The sequence below is a fragment of the Magnolia sinica genome, chromosome 7 (genome assembly GCF_029962835.1).
Source record: "Magnolia sinica isolate HGM2019 chromosome 7, MsV1, whole genome shotgun sequence".
Lineage (NCBI taxonomy): Eukaryota > Viridiplantae > Streptophyta > Magnoliopsida > Magnoliales > Magnoliaceae > Magnolia > Magnolia sinica.
The window spans coordinates 90,785,999-90,801,686 of record NC_080579.1 but is presented as its reverse complement, the minus strand read 5'-3'; the positions used below and the strand labels follow the sequence as shown (position 1 = coordinate 90,801,686).

At 40.8% G+C, this 15,688-nt stretch overlaps 1 protein-coding gene across 2 annotated transcripts in view; it reads left to right on the top strand.

Moving 5' to 3' along the window:
* Positions 1-3,968: 3,968 nt before the first annotated feature.
* The window catches only part of LOC131251692 (uncharacterized), a 26,795-nt gene continuing 15,075 nt past the window's right edge, over positions 3,969-15,688 (top strand). For both annotated transcript variants that reach the window (XR_009174016.1, XM_058252578.1), the window contains exons 1-4: positions 3,969-4,235; positions 4,336-4,423; positions 5,054-5,132; positions 12,465-12,601. Coding sequence is in view for 1 of the 2 variants with exons in the window: in XM_058252578.1 (XP_058108561.1) it covers positions 4,067-4,235; positions 4,336-4,423; positions 5,054-5,132; positions 12,465-12,601 (473 nt within the window). In the remaining variant the exon portion in view is untranslated. The remainder of the gene's footprint in view (positions 4,236-4,335; positions 4,424-5,053; positions 5,133-12,464; positions 12,602-15,688) is intronic.

Sequence of the window (15,688 nt, the reverse complement as noted above, 5' to 3'; positions counted from 1 at the left end):
TATTTTCACTTCATCCCAGTGGTAAAGACCTTATAAAGGGTTTGGATGGCATATAAACATCAAGGTGGATCCTAGGAAGGTTTCAATGGTAGGTATTTCTTTCCCCAAATTTCCCTCTCGTGTGGCCCACTTGAGTTTTGGATCCACCTAAAATTTTATCACTTGTACTAAAATGAACTCGCCAAATGGATAAACGGGGTAGATGTCCAACAAACATGGCGACGGGCCCCACCCAGTACCCTTGCGTAGGAACGCCCTGCGAAATGCTTTAGCAGGAAATCCGCGTTGCAAAATGGTGACCCACGTGATGATTGATCCAGGCCGTTGTTGCTGCCCGTGCGTGATGACCCACATAATGGGTCCAGACTTCAAGCTCGGGTTTAGCCCTAAGGCCTAGTAGGGGTGGTTATAGTCCAGTTTGGGGTGGGCCACACCCATATGCCCAAGGCCCAATCTCAGCATTGATTGGGCCCAATCTATCCGGCCCAAAAATTGATTTTGTTGATCAAGTGAGCCCCACACGTGTTGAGCATTAGGGTGTTATTTGAACCGTCCAAATCCTGAGAATTATTGCGAATGAATTGTACCCTAAAATCTCATTGAAGAAGAAATCACAGCCATCCAACCGATGGCTATCAAAATGGATGGTCAAAAGCAAAATCACAAATAATCCTGATTTCAAGCACATTATTATCATATTCCTAGTGTGATTCTTTCGTCTTTGGTGGGCCATCAAAACGATGAAACTGAACACAGTCAATGGCTCGTCCATCTAATTCTCCACTGTTTGGATGGCTAGGATCGTCCGTTCAGTGTACAATTTTGAGTTTCACTCCCTAGATGGTGGGGTCACGTTCTGACTGTTCGAATTCGGATAGTATTCTTTTGCGTGCGGATGACATGACGCGATTTGCCTGTGCTCCCCACTCCAAGTTCATGTGGTCGGAAGCTAAGTGGGCCCCACAAAGATGGCATCACAAACTCATGTTAGAGGGCTGCTAAAGCATATAGAGATAAATAAGGTGAAGTAATCCAATCACAAATTTAAAAGAAAAAAAAAAAAAAACAGACACCTATATTTTAATGTTAAAAAACTCGTACCGAAATAAACTACGCATAAAACGCCAAACTATCATTATAAATAAATAAATGACAAAAGAAGAAAGATTATTCAATCCGAACAACTTCGAATTAATCACAAGCTATACAATGGGCCTTTAATGTCATCAAACTTAACTTTCGATGGCATCATACCTAGTTTCACATTATCAAAATAACATTAAAATTGTCTAAAAACAAAACATGGAAAATTAAGTTCTTTAATTACACCGAATAATCTTCAATTGCATTAAACTTAATCTTCGAGTTTATTGAACACTCATCAATGTCATCCAAATAGCACCGAATATATTTAGCAATCAATCGAGAAAAATTAAAAATTTCTTAATATGGTCGAGCAATTATATAATAGCATTGAATGGTTTATTAGTGGCATTTACGGATTCTGTTTTTTAATAGATTTAAGAAATTAAAAAACAACAGTCCATTTTATCCATTAATTTCTCAAAACCATAGTAGGACATGAATACAAATATACATATCACAAAAATCAGGGATTGAGCGACTACCTGAACGGTTTGGATGGCATATAAGCATCATGGTTGGCTCAAGAGGGTTTCAACGGTGGAGATTTCTGTTCTCAATTTTCATTTGGTGTGGCCCATCGGAGATTTCAATCTTACCGATTTTTGGAATCCTGCCATATTGTGATGTTGAGAAACGGATGGACAGAGTGGATTTGTCACAGGCATCTCTGTGGGCCCCACATAACTTCCGACCGCAAGAACTTCTTGTGGCCGGCAAGTCGCGTCGTCCCAATTGCAGAACACCTGGCCTTCCAATACGTCATCTTCCCCGTGTACAGATATACGTAACCTCACGCCTCAACGCACGTGAAGGGAGCCGGTCAGGTGCGGTCCCGGCCGCACCCAATACAGTGCAGCTCCTCTGATAGTGGGGCCCATCTAGATGTATATATTTGATATCCACACCGTCTATCCGTTTTTTCACATAAGTTTATGGCATTAGGAAAAATAAAACACGTCCAACTCTCATGTAAACCATGCCACAGGAAACAGTGGTGATTGACCATTAAAACCTTATTTTCAGCTAAAAAGGTTTTTAATCAAGTTAATATTTATTTTCCCTTCATCATGGTCTGTATGGCCTCATCAAAAGGTCAGATGGAAAATAAACTTTACAGAGGTCATTACAGTGGGTCCTAGGAAGTTTTTAATGGTGGAAATTCACTCACTACATTTCCTATTGTATGGTCCACCTTATATTTGGATTTGCTTCATTTATGGGCTCATACGCTAACATGGTATTTCAAAACGGATGGACGGCGTGGATATTTTAAAAAAATTATATAAAGATGGGCCCCACGGTCACGAACCGTGTTGGGTAAGGCCCGGGCCGCACCTGATCCTCTCCCGCACGTGAATCTTCACCGCCTCTCACCTCGAACCGCCTGACGTGAATTTTTTACCTAATCAAAGATAAGATTACCAGCTTCTAATCAAGTGGGGAGGCCTCTTAGTCAATTATTTGAAGATATCTCAGCCGTTCATCAGGCGAGCTGGGACATAAGGCTATAGTCCCTCACATAACGTGGGACTAGATGCATGTGTGCAAAAACAGACGGTACGCCTGTGGCCGACCATGTCGGTGGACCAGCCCGATACCCATTCCACCTCATGCTCAGGGGGATCCACTTCATGATCAACGAACTGGCACTCATGTGCCATGAATCTCCACCTTAATTGGGCGTTTGACATAAGGTATTAGATGTGATTAGGTGGGATAAAATTGCATTTGGGGAAAAGTTAGGATAAAGTGGGATGGAATTGCATTTATGTGGGCTCCACATTGACGCATGTTTTTATCCACACCGTCCATCCACATACACCATTTACACATGACATTTTCGTTATATATGTGTATATGTGAACAAAATTTATCATGAATTGGATACTTGATTACAATTTCATGGTTTACCAAACATGGTTTGCTTAAACGGGTGTTTACACGTAGTAAAAAATTATTCCAAACATGGGAGTTAAAAGACTATAGTGTTTCCAAACATGTAATCATTATGCGATAACATTGTTAATCCCATTTAATATAATTCAATACGATTCAATCCCATGGGCCTAACATGCCCTAATGGGAACTTTTGACGCATGGTATTAAATGAGATTAGGTGGGATGAAAATGTATTTTCTTACAAATTTTATCCTATTTCTGAAAAGGATGTAAGGGTTAGGATTATATGATTATCCATTGTGTATTTCATTCGTTGATTACAATTTCATGACCTATTGGATAGAATTTTATTAAATATATTGTTTTCCTTTTATCCTAAACATGAAAATTGAAGAGCCAAAATACCATGTATTTCCAAACATGCAATTATTGTACTAATGGTGTTAATCCCATCTAATTACCATTCAATACCATTTAATTGCACCAACCAGGCCCAAAACGGCCTGCCTTCCCGAATCGGAATCTCCCTAACACGTGTTCGCTTGTCCCACACGCATCCTCCTCCTGCAATTCTACTCACGGAGATACCCAGCAATGTTTCATCCGTGCAGGGCATCTTGGCCGTGTATCAGGTGATACAAAACATGCTGATGATGTGGACGAGCTCAAGCCGTTGATACTATCAGATGAAAGAAAACAACTCACGGCCTTTAGAAATTACTTAAAAAACTTGGAATTTTCTGTGGACTGAAGATTCTTTACTTTCTTTGTATGCATGATCTACACGGTGGTCCCACCGGATACACGGCTCGGATGTCCCACACACGTGCTAGTTCGGCACGTGTTTCCGCGCGTGCAGAGTTATATGTTGCTCGAGTAAACCTCTTTTAATACTCGCCTTTAAATACCAAAGCCAGAGAAAGGGTTTTGGCTAAAATTCGCGGGGCTCCCTCTCTCCCTCTCTCTTTCTCAATTGATCGATTGAACGTCCTTTCATCTCAGCCGTCGGCCTGATTGAATCATGCCCGTCCGTTTCAAATTCCGTAGCTCCGTCGATTACGACTCCGTCGAAATCGACGGCCATCGTTCCATCTCCGTCCGCGATTTGAGGATTAAGATCGTCCAGCATAAGAACCTGAAGATCTGCGATGACTTCGATCTCGTCATCTCAGATGCCGAAACCGGCAATGGTATTTTCGTAAATTCTTCCAAAATTTTCTTCTTTTCTTCAATCCGTTATATTTCTCGTAACCTCTTTGAATTTCTCACCATTTGGATCTGAAATTTCAGCGTTCGATGACGAAGATTTCATGGTTGCCGATGGCACAAACGTAATTATCAGAAGAGTGCCCGCCGGAAGATCTGCACCGTCAGATATGTGAGATCTCTGCACTTGATTTCTTTCCATCCACCCCTAAAATTGATATTTCGATCTGGTTATTGCAAGTTCTTCAATGTTGATAATGGTTCCTTGACTCGGCGACTCGTCCCGACTCGATCGAGTTCGAGTCGAGTCTCGCCCAAGTCGGGGGTGAATAGGGAGGATGACTCATGGTAGCGACCGGTATTGGTATCGGTCCGTACGAGTCCGAGTCGACTCGGACGAGGTGGGTATGACTCGGGCGTGTTGGCAATCCGTGGTGCAGATTGAGATAAACACACAGTTTGAGATTGAGATGGCGATGTTAATATGCAAGACATTCATTGCCTTGTTGGATTTTGATGATATGCAAAACATTCATCCCATGTGGATCCCATCCCAATTTTACTCTTATGTTCTTGGGATTTTGCATTAGTAGATCGTAGATGGTAGATGTATTTGATTTGGTTCCTTCATGATCCCTTTGGGTTTGCCTGTACTAGCACTTGACTGTACATGGCTGTAGAATCATCAAACCACTCTGAAGTGGGTATTTTTCACAATTGGAGCTAAATCTATCACAATTAGGAGAGAGATTTTATATGGTAATCTTGTACTGCAGTACTCTTATATGTAAATTCGGTGCAGGCTGCATATAAACTCGTTTGAGCATATGACGATTAAAGGCTCTGATTTTGTTGACGCAATTGGGTCTTCACCAACCACGGTACGTTATCTTCACCCAATCATGCATTTAAGCTGTTCATTTATGTTGGTATCATATTACATATGGGTATTTTCATGTCCAGCATTGAGATTATAATAGTCCTTTGGTAGGGATGTGTGGGTACTTTCTATGAATGTACTGTGCGTGCTGCTTGCTGGACATGAATATAGGAGTGTAAAAGAGGTATAAAGGCTAACATGCAGCTCGATGGAATTTATATGTACCATGCCATGCTTGCTTTGGAGGAGTCACATTAGAGAGCAATGAGTTTGGATCCAAGGCATGTTTGTTGGAGCTTATGCTGCCCTAAGGTTTGCCTACATTTTGGGTTCAAGCCCAACTTACTTGGTCAAATTAATCTTTGATAGGGTTAGTTGGTTAATCCTTAACTCGTTAGTCATCATTTGTGAGAGGTTTGGTTTTTCCATGCTTATAGGGAGGCCAGTGCTTATGGCTGATCTTGAGTGACCCAGGGCATTGAGCAGCCCCAATTTTTGAACCGGGTCTGATCACTTTCCAGCAGATGACAGTACTTTTGCTAGAGTTAAAAGTTAAATTGTGTCATAGTGTGAATTGGTTTTGGTTTAGTTTGAGGCTATAGACACATGAGTTGCTTTCTAGAGACATACGGTGGATTGATGAGAATAGTTCCTGCATTTAGGGTGGTCTCAGTCGTCCCAATAGTTGTTTGCTGATATTCCTTAAACTGTGAGTCTAGCAGGGCAATTATGGAAGCAACGAGATGATGTAATTGCCCCACATCCCACATGTGCACGCTCCACACTTGTGTATAAGAAAATGACCTCCATCTCTTTTTAGCCCATAACTACATTCCTTTTCTTTCAAATCTCTAGATTAGAAAATTTCTTCTTTCTTTCATATCTTTATTTTAGGCCGGGAATAATTTTAGATTTTTTTTTTTCCTGATGTAAATACCTTCCTATTTAGGCACTTTCTTAATTACAATACTTTGTTATTTAAGTGTTTTTCTATTTTCTCAGATTTTTAGATTCCATAGCCTTTATTACAGATTATAATGGTTGATTATAAATAGGGCCTATGGCCTATGAAATAAGATAAGTTCAATATTCTCTACATGAAAATTTCTTATTCTCTCTACGGTAGCTGTTGAAGGGAGGGAAAATGATATCTAATTCAAGACTAGAGGACTGTTGTGCTTGCTCACAGTCTTGCATTCGTGATCTCTAGCATTTGGCCAGAGGATCGTTGGGTCTTCCATTTTGGATCTTAAAGTGTTCAATGATTGGCTAAAGTTAATGGAGCGATATTTTAGTTTGGACAAAATGGAAGTTATCAAGTTGCATTTTGTTGCCTTGAAACTTAAAGGTGCAGCTCAAGACTAATGGCACACCATTGAAGAAGATCTAAAACTGTGTGACCTTCCTCCCGTAAGTAATTGGGAGGAAATGAAGACAAGAATGAAGTGAAGGTTATTTCCCTTGGATTATGAGATGACTTCTTTTCAAGAGCTTCTCACGCTTTGGCAAGACAATTTGACCATGGAGTACACAAAGGGTTATTATGACTTAGTCATTTAGTGTCATCTAATAGTAACTGGAAGACAACAAGTGGCGTGTTATTGCAATAGGCTACGGTTCGAGATTTAAAGAGAACTGGTTACTGTTCGGCTTAATAGCCTAGACGAGGGGTATCAAGTGGCCCGAAAAGTGCAGAAGCAGAAGTTGGTGATAAGGCGTGGTAACCCTCAAGGTGGGGGCTATGCATCCATTCGCCCCACTACTAGTGGCTCCATTTTGCATCCACAACCATTTGTGTCGCATACTAACTTACCTCGGGATTACAAAATTGATCAGAATTGCACCCAATCCGCTTCCAATCCTCTTCCCCAAAATGGTGATTCAAAGGGAAAGTCTGTTATAGTAATGTAAGGGAGGTTGACCACCAGTTGCTTCAAGTGTGGTGGTCATGGACATTACACGATAGAGTGTACCTCTCGCAATCTCCAATTTTGTGAGACAGAAGACTTAATTGTAGACCAACTGGAAGATGAACATGCAAATGATCTAGAAGATGACGAGTAGGAAATTAAGGCCTCAATGGCCTAAACGAAAAGAAGTTTTCATTGGTTGTCAAAAGGATTCTAACAACACCAAAAGAGGAGGCCCAAGAAGACTGGTTGCGAACTAATATTTTCCATACACGAGTATCGTGTGGTGGAAAGGCTGCCAAGTTCATTATTGACGGAGCAACAACATGAACGTGGCCTCACAAAGCATGGAGGACAAGTTGAAGTTGAAACCTCAAACGTTTCCCAAGCCATATAAGATTGCGCGGGTGAATGACATGTTCATCTCTGTGACTAAGAGGTGTGTAGTAAACTTATCTCTCTGTCGTTATGAAGAATCACTTTGGTGTGACATCATTCCAATGAAGGTCACACATACATGGCTGGGGCGCGCGTGGATATACGATAGGGATGTAGCTCATAAGGGTCACAAGAACACATACAACTTTATGTGTGAAGGAAAACCTATTACTCTGAACCCTATGAAGGATGAAGAATTTAAAGAAGCAAAGTCGGCTTTCACAGTATTGAGTATGGCCCAATTCGTGGTGGGGAGTCGTGAACAGGGAATCACGTATGCTCTGGTAGGATGTAAGATCGATCCAGTTGGTAATGTTGCTGTTCAACCGCTTGAGATTCAGGATATTCTGTCCCAATTTCAAGATTAGAGGACTGTTGAGCTTGCTCACAGTCTTGCATTCGTGATCCCTAGCATTTGGCTAGAGGATCGTTGGGTCTTTCCCGCAATCATTTTTTTTTTCTCATTGATTTATTTGTTTCCCCTTTCGGGATTGAAAAGTAAGGGTGAATTTTGAGGTGCAAGCATATTCTTTTATGGAGCCAGAATTTTTTGGTGGACTTACAATTCGCTTGAAAATCTTTTTGGCGGTGTTGTCCTGGATATTGCCATATATAGCGTATGGATTAACAACATGATATTGGGTTGTTGTGACTTTGGGATCAGGAAGGTATTCTAGCTCATAAAGATAGTCTAATTTGGAAGCGGAAGAAGTGCATGAGGGTCCGAGAATTAGAGATAAAGAAGCCATTAGAGCAAGGTACTATTCTCTTTGTGGAAGTTCTCCTTGTTGTAGGGTTATAACATGAGGATCGATAAGAAAATTCTATAACACAGACCTCTGAGACACGTCATACACTACACCAAAAGTATAGCAGAGCGGCATCTGGGTTGTTATAGTGCTTCTCGCATCAAAAGGATGAACTCCCCTTTTGCTAGCCTAATGGTCTTAGTGAGCAACAATACTCTGCCATTCCATCGACACACCAATTGTCGCTCCTTGTCAGGCAACAATTAGGTGTTCTATTTTGTATATCTTTCCCAGTTTTTTGTTGCAGGAGATCCGTCATAGCGGCAGCTGCAGAGCATGCTAATCAGGGATTATAGTGTATTAATATTCAAATAACCCTTTAAACAAGCAGAGTAAACAATATCCAAAAGAATAATGAAACGATTTACCTAGACATGGCTCTAATGCCAATATAACAAAGGCACAAAAACATAAAAGATAATAAGGCCACAAATAGTAATAATAATAGAGGCAAGGATCATAAGTGTCGGAGGATTATATTACAACATACTTAGAATGCGATTAGGAAAACATACAACAAGCTGAAGGCCTCTCATCTGGACTTACTCTGCCAAATGAGTGAGAGGGCACCTCCTTTTATAGGATGAAGGATCTAGATTTTACAAGGTTTTAAGATCTGGATTTTACATGGTTTTAGTTCTGCTATAGCAGCATGTCGATAAGGATATGGATTTTACAAGATTTTAGTTCCACTACGTAGCTTGTCGATACTACAGTGACTCATAAAAAATAAACTGCCACAATACTGTTACAATGACACTATTTGTTACAGTGGCGACCATTCTAACCTTTCTTTAGGGACTCCATGCTGTTGCTGTCGGGTGATTCTGATCAATCATCTCATTCATTGGACTCTAAAGAAAGAGCCATCAAAGTCACGGGGGCTTCCAATGCCAACCCATGGAGAGTCTGGGTCTTCATCCACCTCAGCCTCACTTCCATGGTGTTCTAGGAAGGTGACTAGTCGCTTAGTGAATCGGTCATTTAGAGGTTGTTGGGGGTTGACAAATGGGTGTTGGAAAATTCCGCCAGGAACAGAGGCAAAAGTAACATTGTTGAGACGCAGCATGTTGCTAAGAATAGAAAACTTCCCACGGATGTTATGATGATGTCAGGCAAGATTGAATGATTGCCAATCCTAAATTTTTGATTGAGCAACGGATTGTGCATAGTTTGAAATCTCTGAAAATGTGGAAAGAGATTAGCACATATTTGCCATAATGAGTTGTGAGAAGATTTTTCCATTCATGTAAAGGTCGAAAGCACTGCAACCATTTTGAAGTGTTCAGTTGGTTGCTGTGAAGGGGGCGTCCCAGTTGTACTTGAAGAAGGTATGTAGATAGGCGAGGGGCATCAAAGATGACAACCATGGTATAGGCCTCAAAAAGGTTGTAAAGAACACATAAGGCTTCCTTGGGGAGATGATAGAGATTTCTAAAGGATGTAGGTGTGAGAAAAGGATAGTCGGGGTGAGGGATCCTATAAAAAAAGAGATTATTTATGCAGAGATGAATTCCAGAAAGTGTTGGAAGTGATGGGTATTCCTATGGGTAAAGAGGAGATGAGCAATAAAGTCTGCAACTTCAGGTGGAAGATCTAGAATGCGATCGCCGATTGATGGGATAGACGCAGAGTGGGACAAGAATTTGGACAAGATCCTGATCAGGAAGCGGGTGGTGGGATAGGAAGTCCGCCATAGTATTTGTTTTTCCTTTGATGTGCTTGACTGTGAACGTTCACTGGGAAAACCACTCTACCCATCGGAGTAGCTGGCTTGGAGAAATATGCTTCTGCTTGAATTGGAGCATTTGCGGAAAGGAAGACATGTCCATTTCTATCTGGAAATGATGCCTGATGAGGTGGTACTGGAATGTGCTAACCCCCTTTTTTATTGCTAGGATTTCTTTGAGGGTAGAGTGATAATGCTGTTCGCTTTGGGAAAATGAACCACTCCTGTATCCATAGATTTGGCGCTGCCCGTGGAGCTCAATGAAAAGGACTACCCCCCAATGAAGATTGCTAACATCTGAAGGATACATGTGCCATGAGCGGTGGGAATCGGGAGGGGAGATAATTGTGATAGGCAATTCTTTAGAGTTTGCACGACACGGGTGTGCTTGTCCCTCCAAGGTAGAGTGTTTTTCCAAAGTTCCTGAGAGAGAGGTCCTCACAATTGAGCAATCTGAGGAACGGACTTAGAGACATGATTTACAATGTCGAGGAATTGCTTAAGTTGCTTTATGTTGATCAGCTTATCAGGGAAAGTCTTCAGTTGATTGGCAATGTGCAGTTGCCGCTTGTATTTTCCATCGACAAGGAAATCAATTGTAGTTTGGGCAAGAACCATCTTCTTTTCTGAGAGCATGATGCCATGTTTAGAGACTATCTCGTAAAATTGTTGGAGGAGCTGAAGATGTTCATCTATTGAGGCCGAGAATAGCAGAATGTCATCTATGTAGATCAATGCATGTTGAAGGATTGGCTAAAAGATGGTGACCATTGCTTTCTGGAAGACGGAAGGAGTTGTCTTCAATCCAAAAGGGAGAACCTTCCATTGATAATGGGCATTTGGAATTGTGAATTCCATCTTGTGTTGGTCTTCCAGATGAATGCCCAGTTGCGAAAATCCTGCTTTGAGATCAAACTTAGAGAAAACACATGCATTAATCAACTGTTGAAATAGTGATGTTCGGTGTGTGTGGCAGAGGAAATTTGTCATCTGTCAGGAAAAAATTAAGTGATTGGTAGTTTATAACCAATCGTAATGTTTGGTAGTTTATAACCAATTGTAATATTCCTTTGGTCTATTCAGCACGCTTGTTTACATAGAAGGCTTCACAAGGCCATTGTGAGGAGGTGGGTTCAATGAGGCCCTGGGCTAAAAGATCATTCAATTCTTTTGTTGCCAAGCCCAAGTGCTTGGGGGACATGCCTTGGTGGGATGCTTTGGTTGGATTTATGTCGTCATTTCGCTTAAAAGGGAGGCAAACAAAGAACTCTGATTTTGCCACTAAGGAGAGTGTTGTTTGGAAAGGAAAGCGGAGTGGGAGGTGGCACAACAGTCAATCTCGAAGCATTCTTTGAGTTGGTCAAGTGTGAGACTGAATGTATATAGGTTTGGGATTGTGGACCATGGGATGGAATATTGCTTGTGAATGAGGTCATTTTCTGTCCACCAAAGATGGTTGAGCTTGTGGAGGATGTCGAACCCATTGATGAGGTCTTTGCTGGATAAACAAGAACCGAGGAAGCGATGTTGGATGCAGAGATGAGGGATAAGTTTGAGAGTGATAGGCAGGCTGATCGAGCTAGTATGGAAAACTTTCCCATCTGCTGCTTGAAATGCTTGGATGCATGGTTTCCTAAGAGAGGATGGAAGGATATCAGAATTGAGAATGGATGCAGAGGCACCGGTATCAAGTAAGGTGATAAGTGGGATGGGATGTGCATACAGTTCTGTCTGGAGCTAGACTTGAACAATATGGACTGGTTGGAGGGATGCTAGAGAATCATCAGGAATGGAGAAAATGCCATTAATTCCTTGAATTTCAAACTGCTCATCAGAGTCATCATCAGAGTTGTGATGAGTATGTTGGATAGCCAAACCAGACTCTGGGTTATACTCATCATCAAGCAAGAACGCAGATTCAGGGTCAGAGAAATCTGTCTGCCAAGGTGCTGCCTTTTGAAGAAGAGCTACATTGCGTTACCTTGCACGTTTGGGGCCAGATATGAAGCTGGTGAGATATATATATATATATATATAGCTTCCTTTTCTTCTATTAGTGAGACTGGCCGGAGCAAGATTCATGTAGCCAACCCCAATTAGTTGGGAAAAGGCGTAGATGGTGATGATGAGTGAGAAGGGAGTAGCTTTCCCACCATAGTTCTTGCTCCCCCTTTTCATTCTTCAACCATTCATGTGGATTTTTTTTTTGTTGCGACTCACCCCATGGTTGCATATAAAACCCATAGCCTTATGGAGCCAACGGTATACCATGATATCTACATCACTTGCTATGACAATTTGCCCATTCACTTGCATAGTTATTTTAGTTATTTATGAATTGTGAGTTTGTCGTTACTTTTCTTCTTCTTCTTCTTCATTTTCTTCTTCTTTTTAATTTCATTTAGGAGCACAAATGCATTTATTAACATTATCTAGACTGTATTCAGAATGTTGATATGGACAACTTCGATGACTTTGGCATTGATTTGTATCCTGCACCTGAGGCATCCTTGTCAGACTTGGATCCTGATGTTGACAAGAGGAACTGCACTAGCAGTGAAAAGGCAAATCATGCAGTTCAAAGGTATGGCTTTTTTCAGGAATTCCTAATCTAATATACTTTCTTTTAATTTGTTTGTGTTACAATTCATTTCATTCTATGTAGCTTCTTGGTCGTGCCTTCAGCCATCTGAAAATAACAGATGGCACCATGCTTGACAGCTGTATTAGTGTTGAAAGTCATTGGGGGCAAATGTAGTTTTCTCTTTATACTATTGTTTAACTTGTTAATCCATGAGTATTTTGTACCTTAGCATTGTAGCCTTGATTCAAATCTCTGGATAAAAGTTGAGACATGAGAGAATTTAATGAGGGCTGGTAGGAGGGAGGGAAAATACAATAATCCCCATGGACAAAATTACAACAAAACGTTTTGTATGCGTAGACACATGCATTTCAGAATACAGATTCCGATGGACGAACATGCACCAAAATAAATGTTCTGCATTAATGCAGGCATGCCATAGATACAACATAGAATGGTATCATAGTAGACACGTGCACAGAGGAAGGGAGAAATTAGTGGGTTTCATTCAAGTGGGAGAATCTTGTTACTGTTAGTTCTCTTGTGGATCTTGACAATCACAAAATTCTTTTTCTTAATCAATCAAGACATTTGGGAAGAACTACCCATGATCAATTGATTTCCTAGCTGAACACTATGAGGAGTCCTAAGCTCTTTTGTTTTCTTTTCTTTTTTCTCATAGCGATGTTTTCAATATGCGACTAAGATAAAGAGTATCTGATATGCAGTTTTAGTACAATGGGAGTGGACACGAGGAATCAATTAAGATTGCCGACAAGGACCTGCCAAAGAATGACCATTTTCAATATTAGTCGATAATTCTTGCTAGTGGGGAGATTAAGAAGGATGTTGCTTATAGAATTAGAGTTGGGTGAAGTGGGGATGTGCTTTATAGGGTAGCTATAAGACCAACAATGCTTTATGGAATAGGTCTTGGAGAAAGATGTTCATAAGATGAGTGAAGTTGAAATGAGGATGTATAGGTGGATGAGTGGCAAAATGAGAAAAGATAGAACTAGAAATGAATGCATTCAAGGGAACTTACGAGTTGCACCACTAGGTAATAAGATGAAGAGACTTGTATGGTTTGGCCATTTGAGATGGAGATGAAGAGCTACACTAGTTAGGTATGAGGTTGGTTCCAGTTGAAGGCTTTAAAAGGGCATGGGGTAGGCCCAAAAGGACATGGGTGGAGGTAGTAAGAAAAGTCTTGATTTATGGTTTAACTAAGTGATGCGGAAATCAGTGGTATACCCTTTAGAGTGTATCAGAGGAGGAGGCATCACCGACAGAGTACCAGAGCGGAGAAGTTGATGTGGATGGACGCCGGGTTTATCAGACCCATTTTTTGACATGCTATGAGTGTAGGAGCGGCATGACCGCACCCTGACCGCAAGCCCATGGGGCGGATTTCACATCCTGTCACGCGGATGTTTTAGTTTTAGGTGTCTTTTTTGTTCTTTTCCTTGTTTTTAGTGGCTTTAGTGCATTTTTTAGTTTTAGATGTTTTTTTGTTCTTTTCCTTGTTTTCAGGGGCTTTAGTGTAGTTTTACTTTTTCCATGGCTTGTATATACACTATGAGAAACTCTATTTTGATATAGGATGAATAAGAATTCGTGTGTTTTTTTTCCCTAATTTACCAAGAGATTAGGGTTTCAGGATTGACCTTGGGTGTTGAGGATTACAGCCCAGTTTCATGTTTCCTTCTTTCTAGATCTTCAAGGTGCAGGAAAAGGTAAGAATCAACCGTTTTTTTTTTTTTTTTTATGCCCTAGATCCGTACCTTCTTCATCTCGAACCCGTATCTTCTTCATTTATTTCGTTCCCCTCTAAATATTCCCTTTCAGTTTGAACAAAAAAGAGGAATGGCTAGTCAAGAGAATCAGATCCAATCTTGATTGTGGACTAACTTATGATAGATCTGGGATATCCTCATATCCTTGGTCCTCCTTTTTTAATGTTTACGTGATTTTATGCTAAGGGGCATGATCTTGACGGAATGATTTCATTTCTGTGTTAAGATTTGCTTAATCCCCTTGATTGAAAACAGTTAGTTAATTAATTAATTTATTTGAATCTTTTCATTCTGATTATGCATCTAGGGTTAGGCCATCACATGTCCTTGGATCACTAAGGATATGGTCCTTGATAGAGTGGGATGGGAAATTATCAATCATCCAATGGCAAATAATTTATGATTGATTGAAGATTGGTCCCATCCAAGGGTGTTGGTTTAGGACCTGGACTATCCAAATATCTTAATTGAAGAACTAGACCATCCGACCATAGGACTTGTAAAATCTGTAACGCATCATGGGTGCAGATGGACCTGATTAGATCAAGGGTTTTATGACAAATCTTGACCAATCTAGCAGTCCGATCAGGTAATGGGACCCACATCCATCAAATGGCCCATGTAAATGACCTAATTGGGTTGTTAATTCCTTTAAGGGCTTTAATATACAAAACCATATTGAATTTGGAATTCGTGTACCAACCATACAACATGTAGTCGGTGTGATTGTGTATAACGTATATACCAATGTTACCTAAAACAGGAAACCCCCATGTTTTCCATTTTGGAGTGAGCGATCCGGATAACAAGTCATTTGTGATCTTTATATTTTTAGCGACCTGACACAAGTCAAGCTAGCTCGAAAAGCTCGCTTGACTCGGCTCGAGTCAGCTCAGATTGACTCGGCTTGAAAGGCTGACTCAGGGTGAGTCAAGCTTGTTTTCTAAAGCTCGAATTGAGTTCAAGCCGAGTTCGATCGTGGTGCATTTCAACTCGACTCGACTCGAAGCTCGAGCTTAACCTGGACTCGGCTAGAGTAATATATTTTAATATTATATTATATAATATATATATATTTTATATTAATATTAAATATATATAATATGTTTAACTTTTTTAAAAAAAGTTAAAACTTAAAAGTTTTTACTAAAAAACTCTACCCGACCGCGCTGGATTGAGTCGGGTTGGGGTTTGGGTCGGGGTGGGGGTTGGGTTGGGCACCGGGTTGAGTTGGATGTGGGTTTGGTTCGGGTTGGGCGCTAGGTTGGCATATGAACAAGCTTGACTCGAC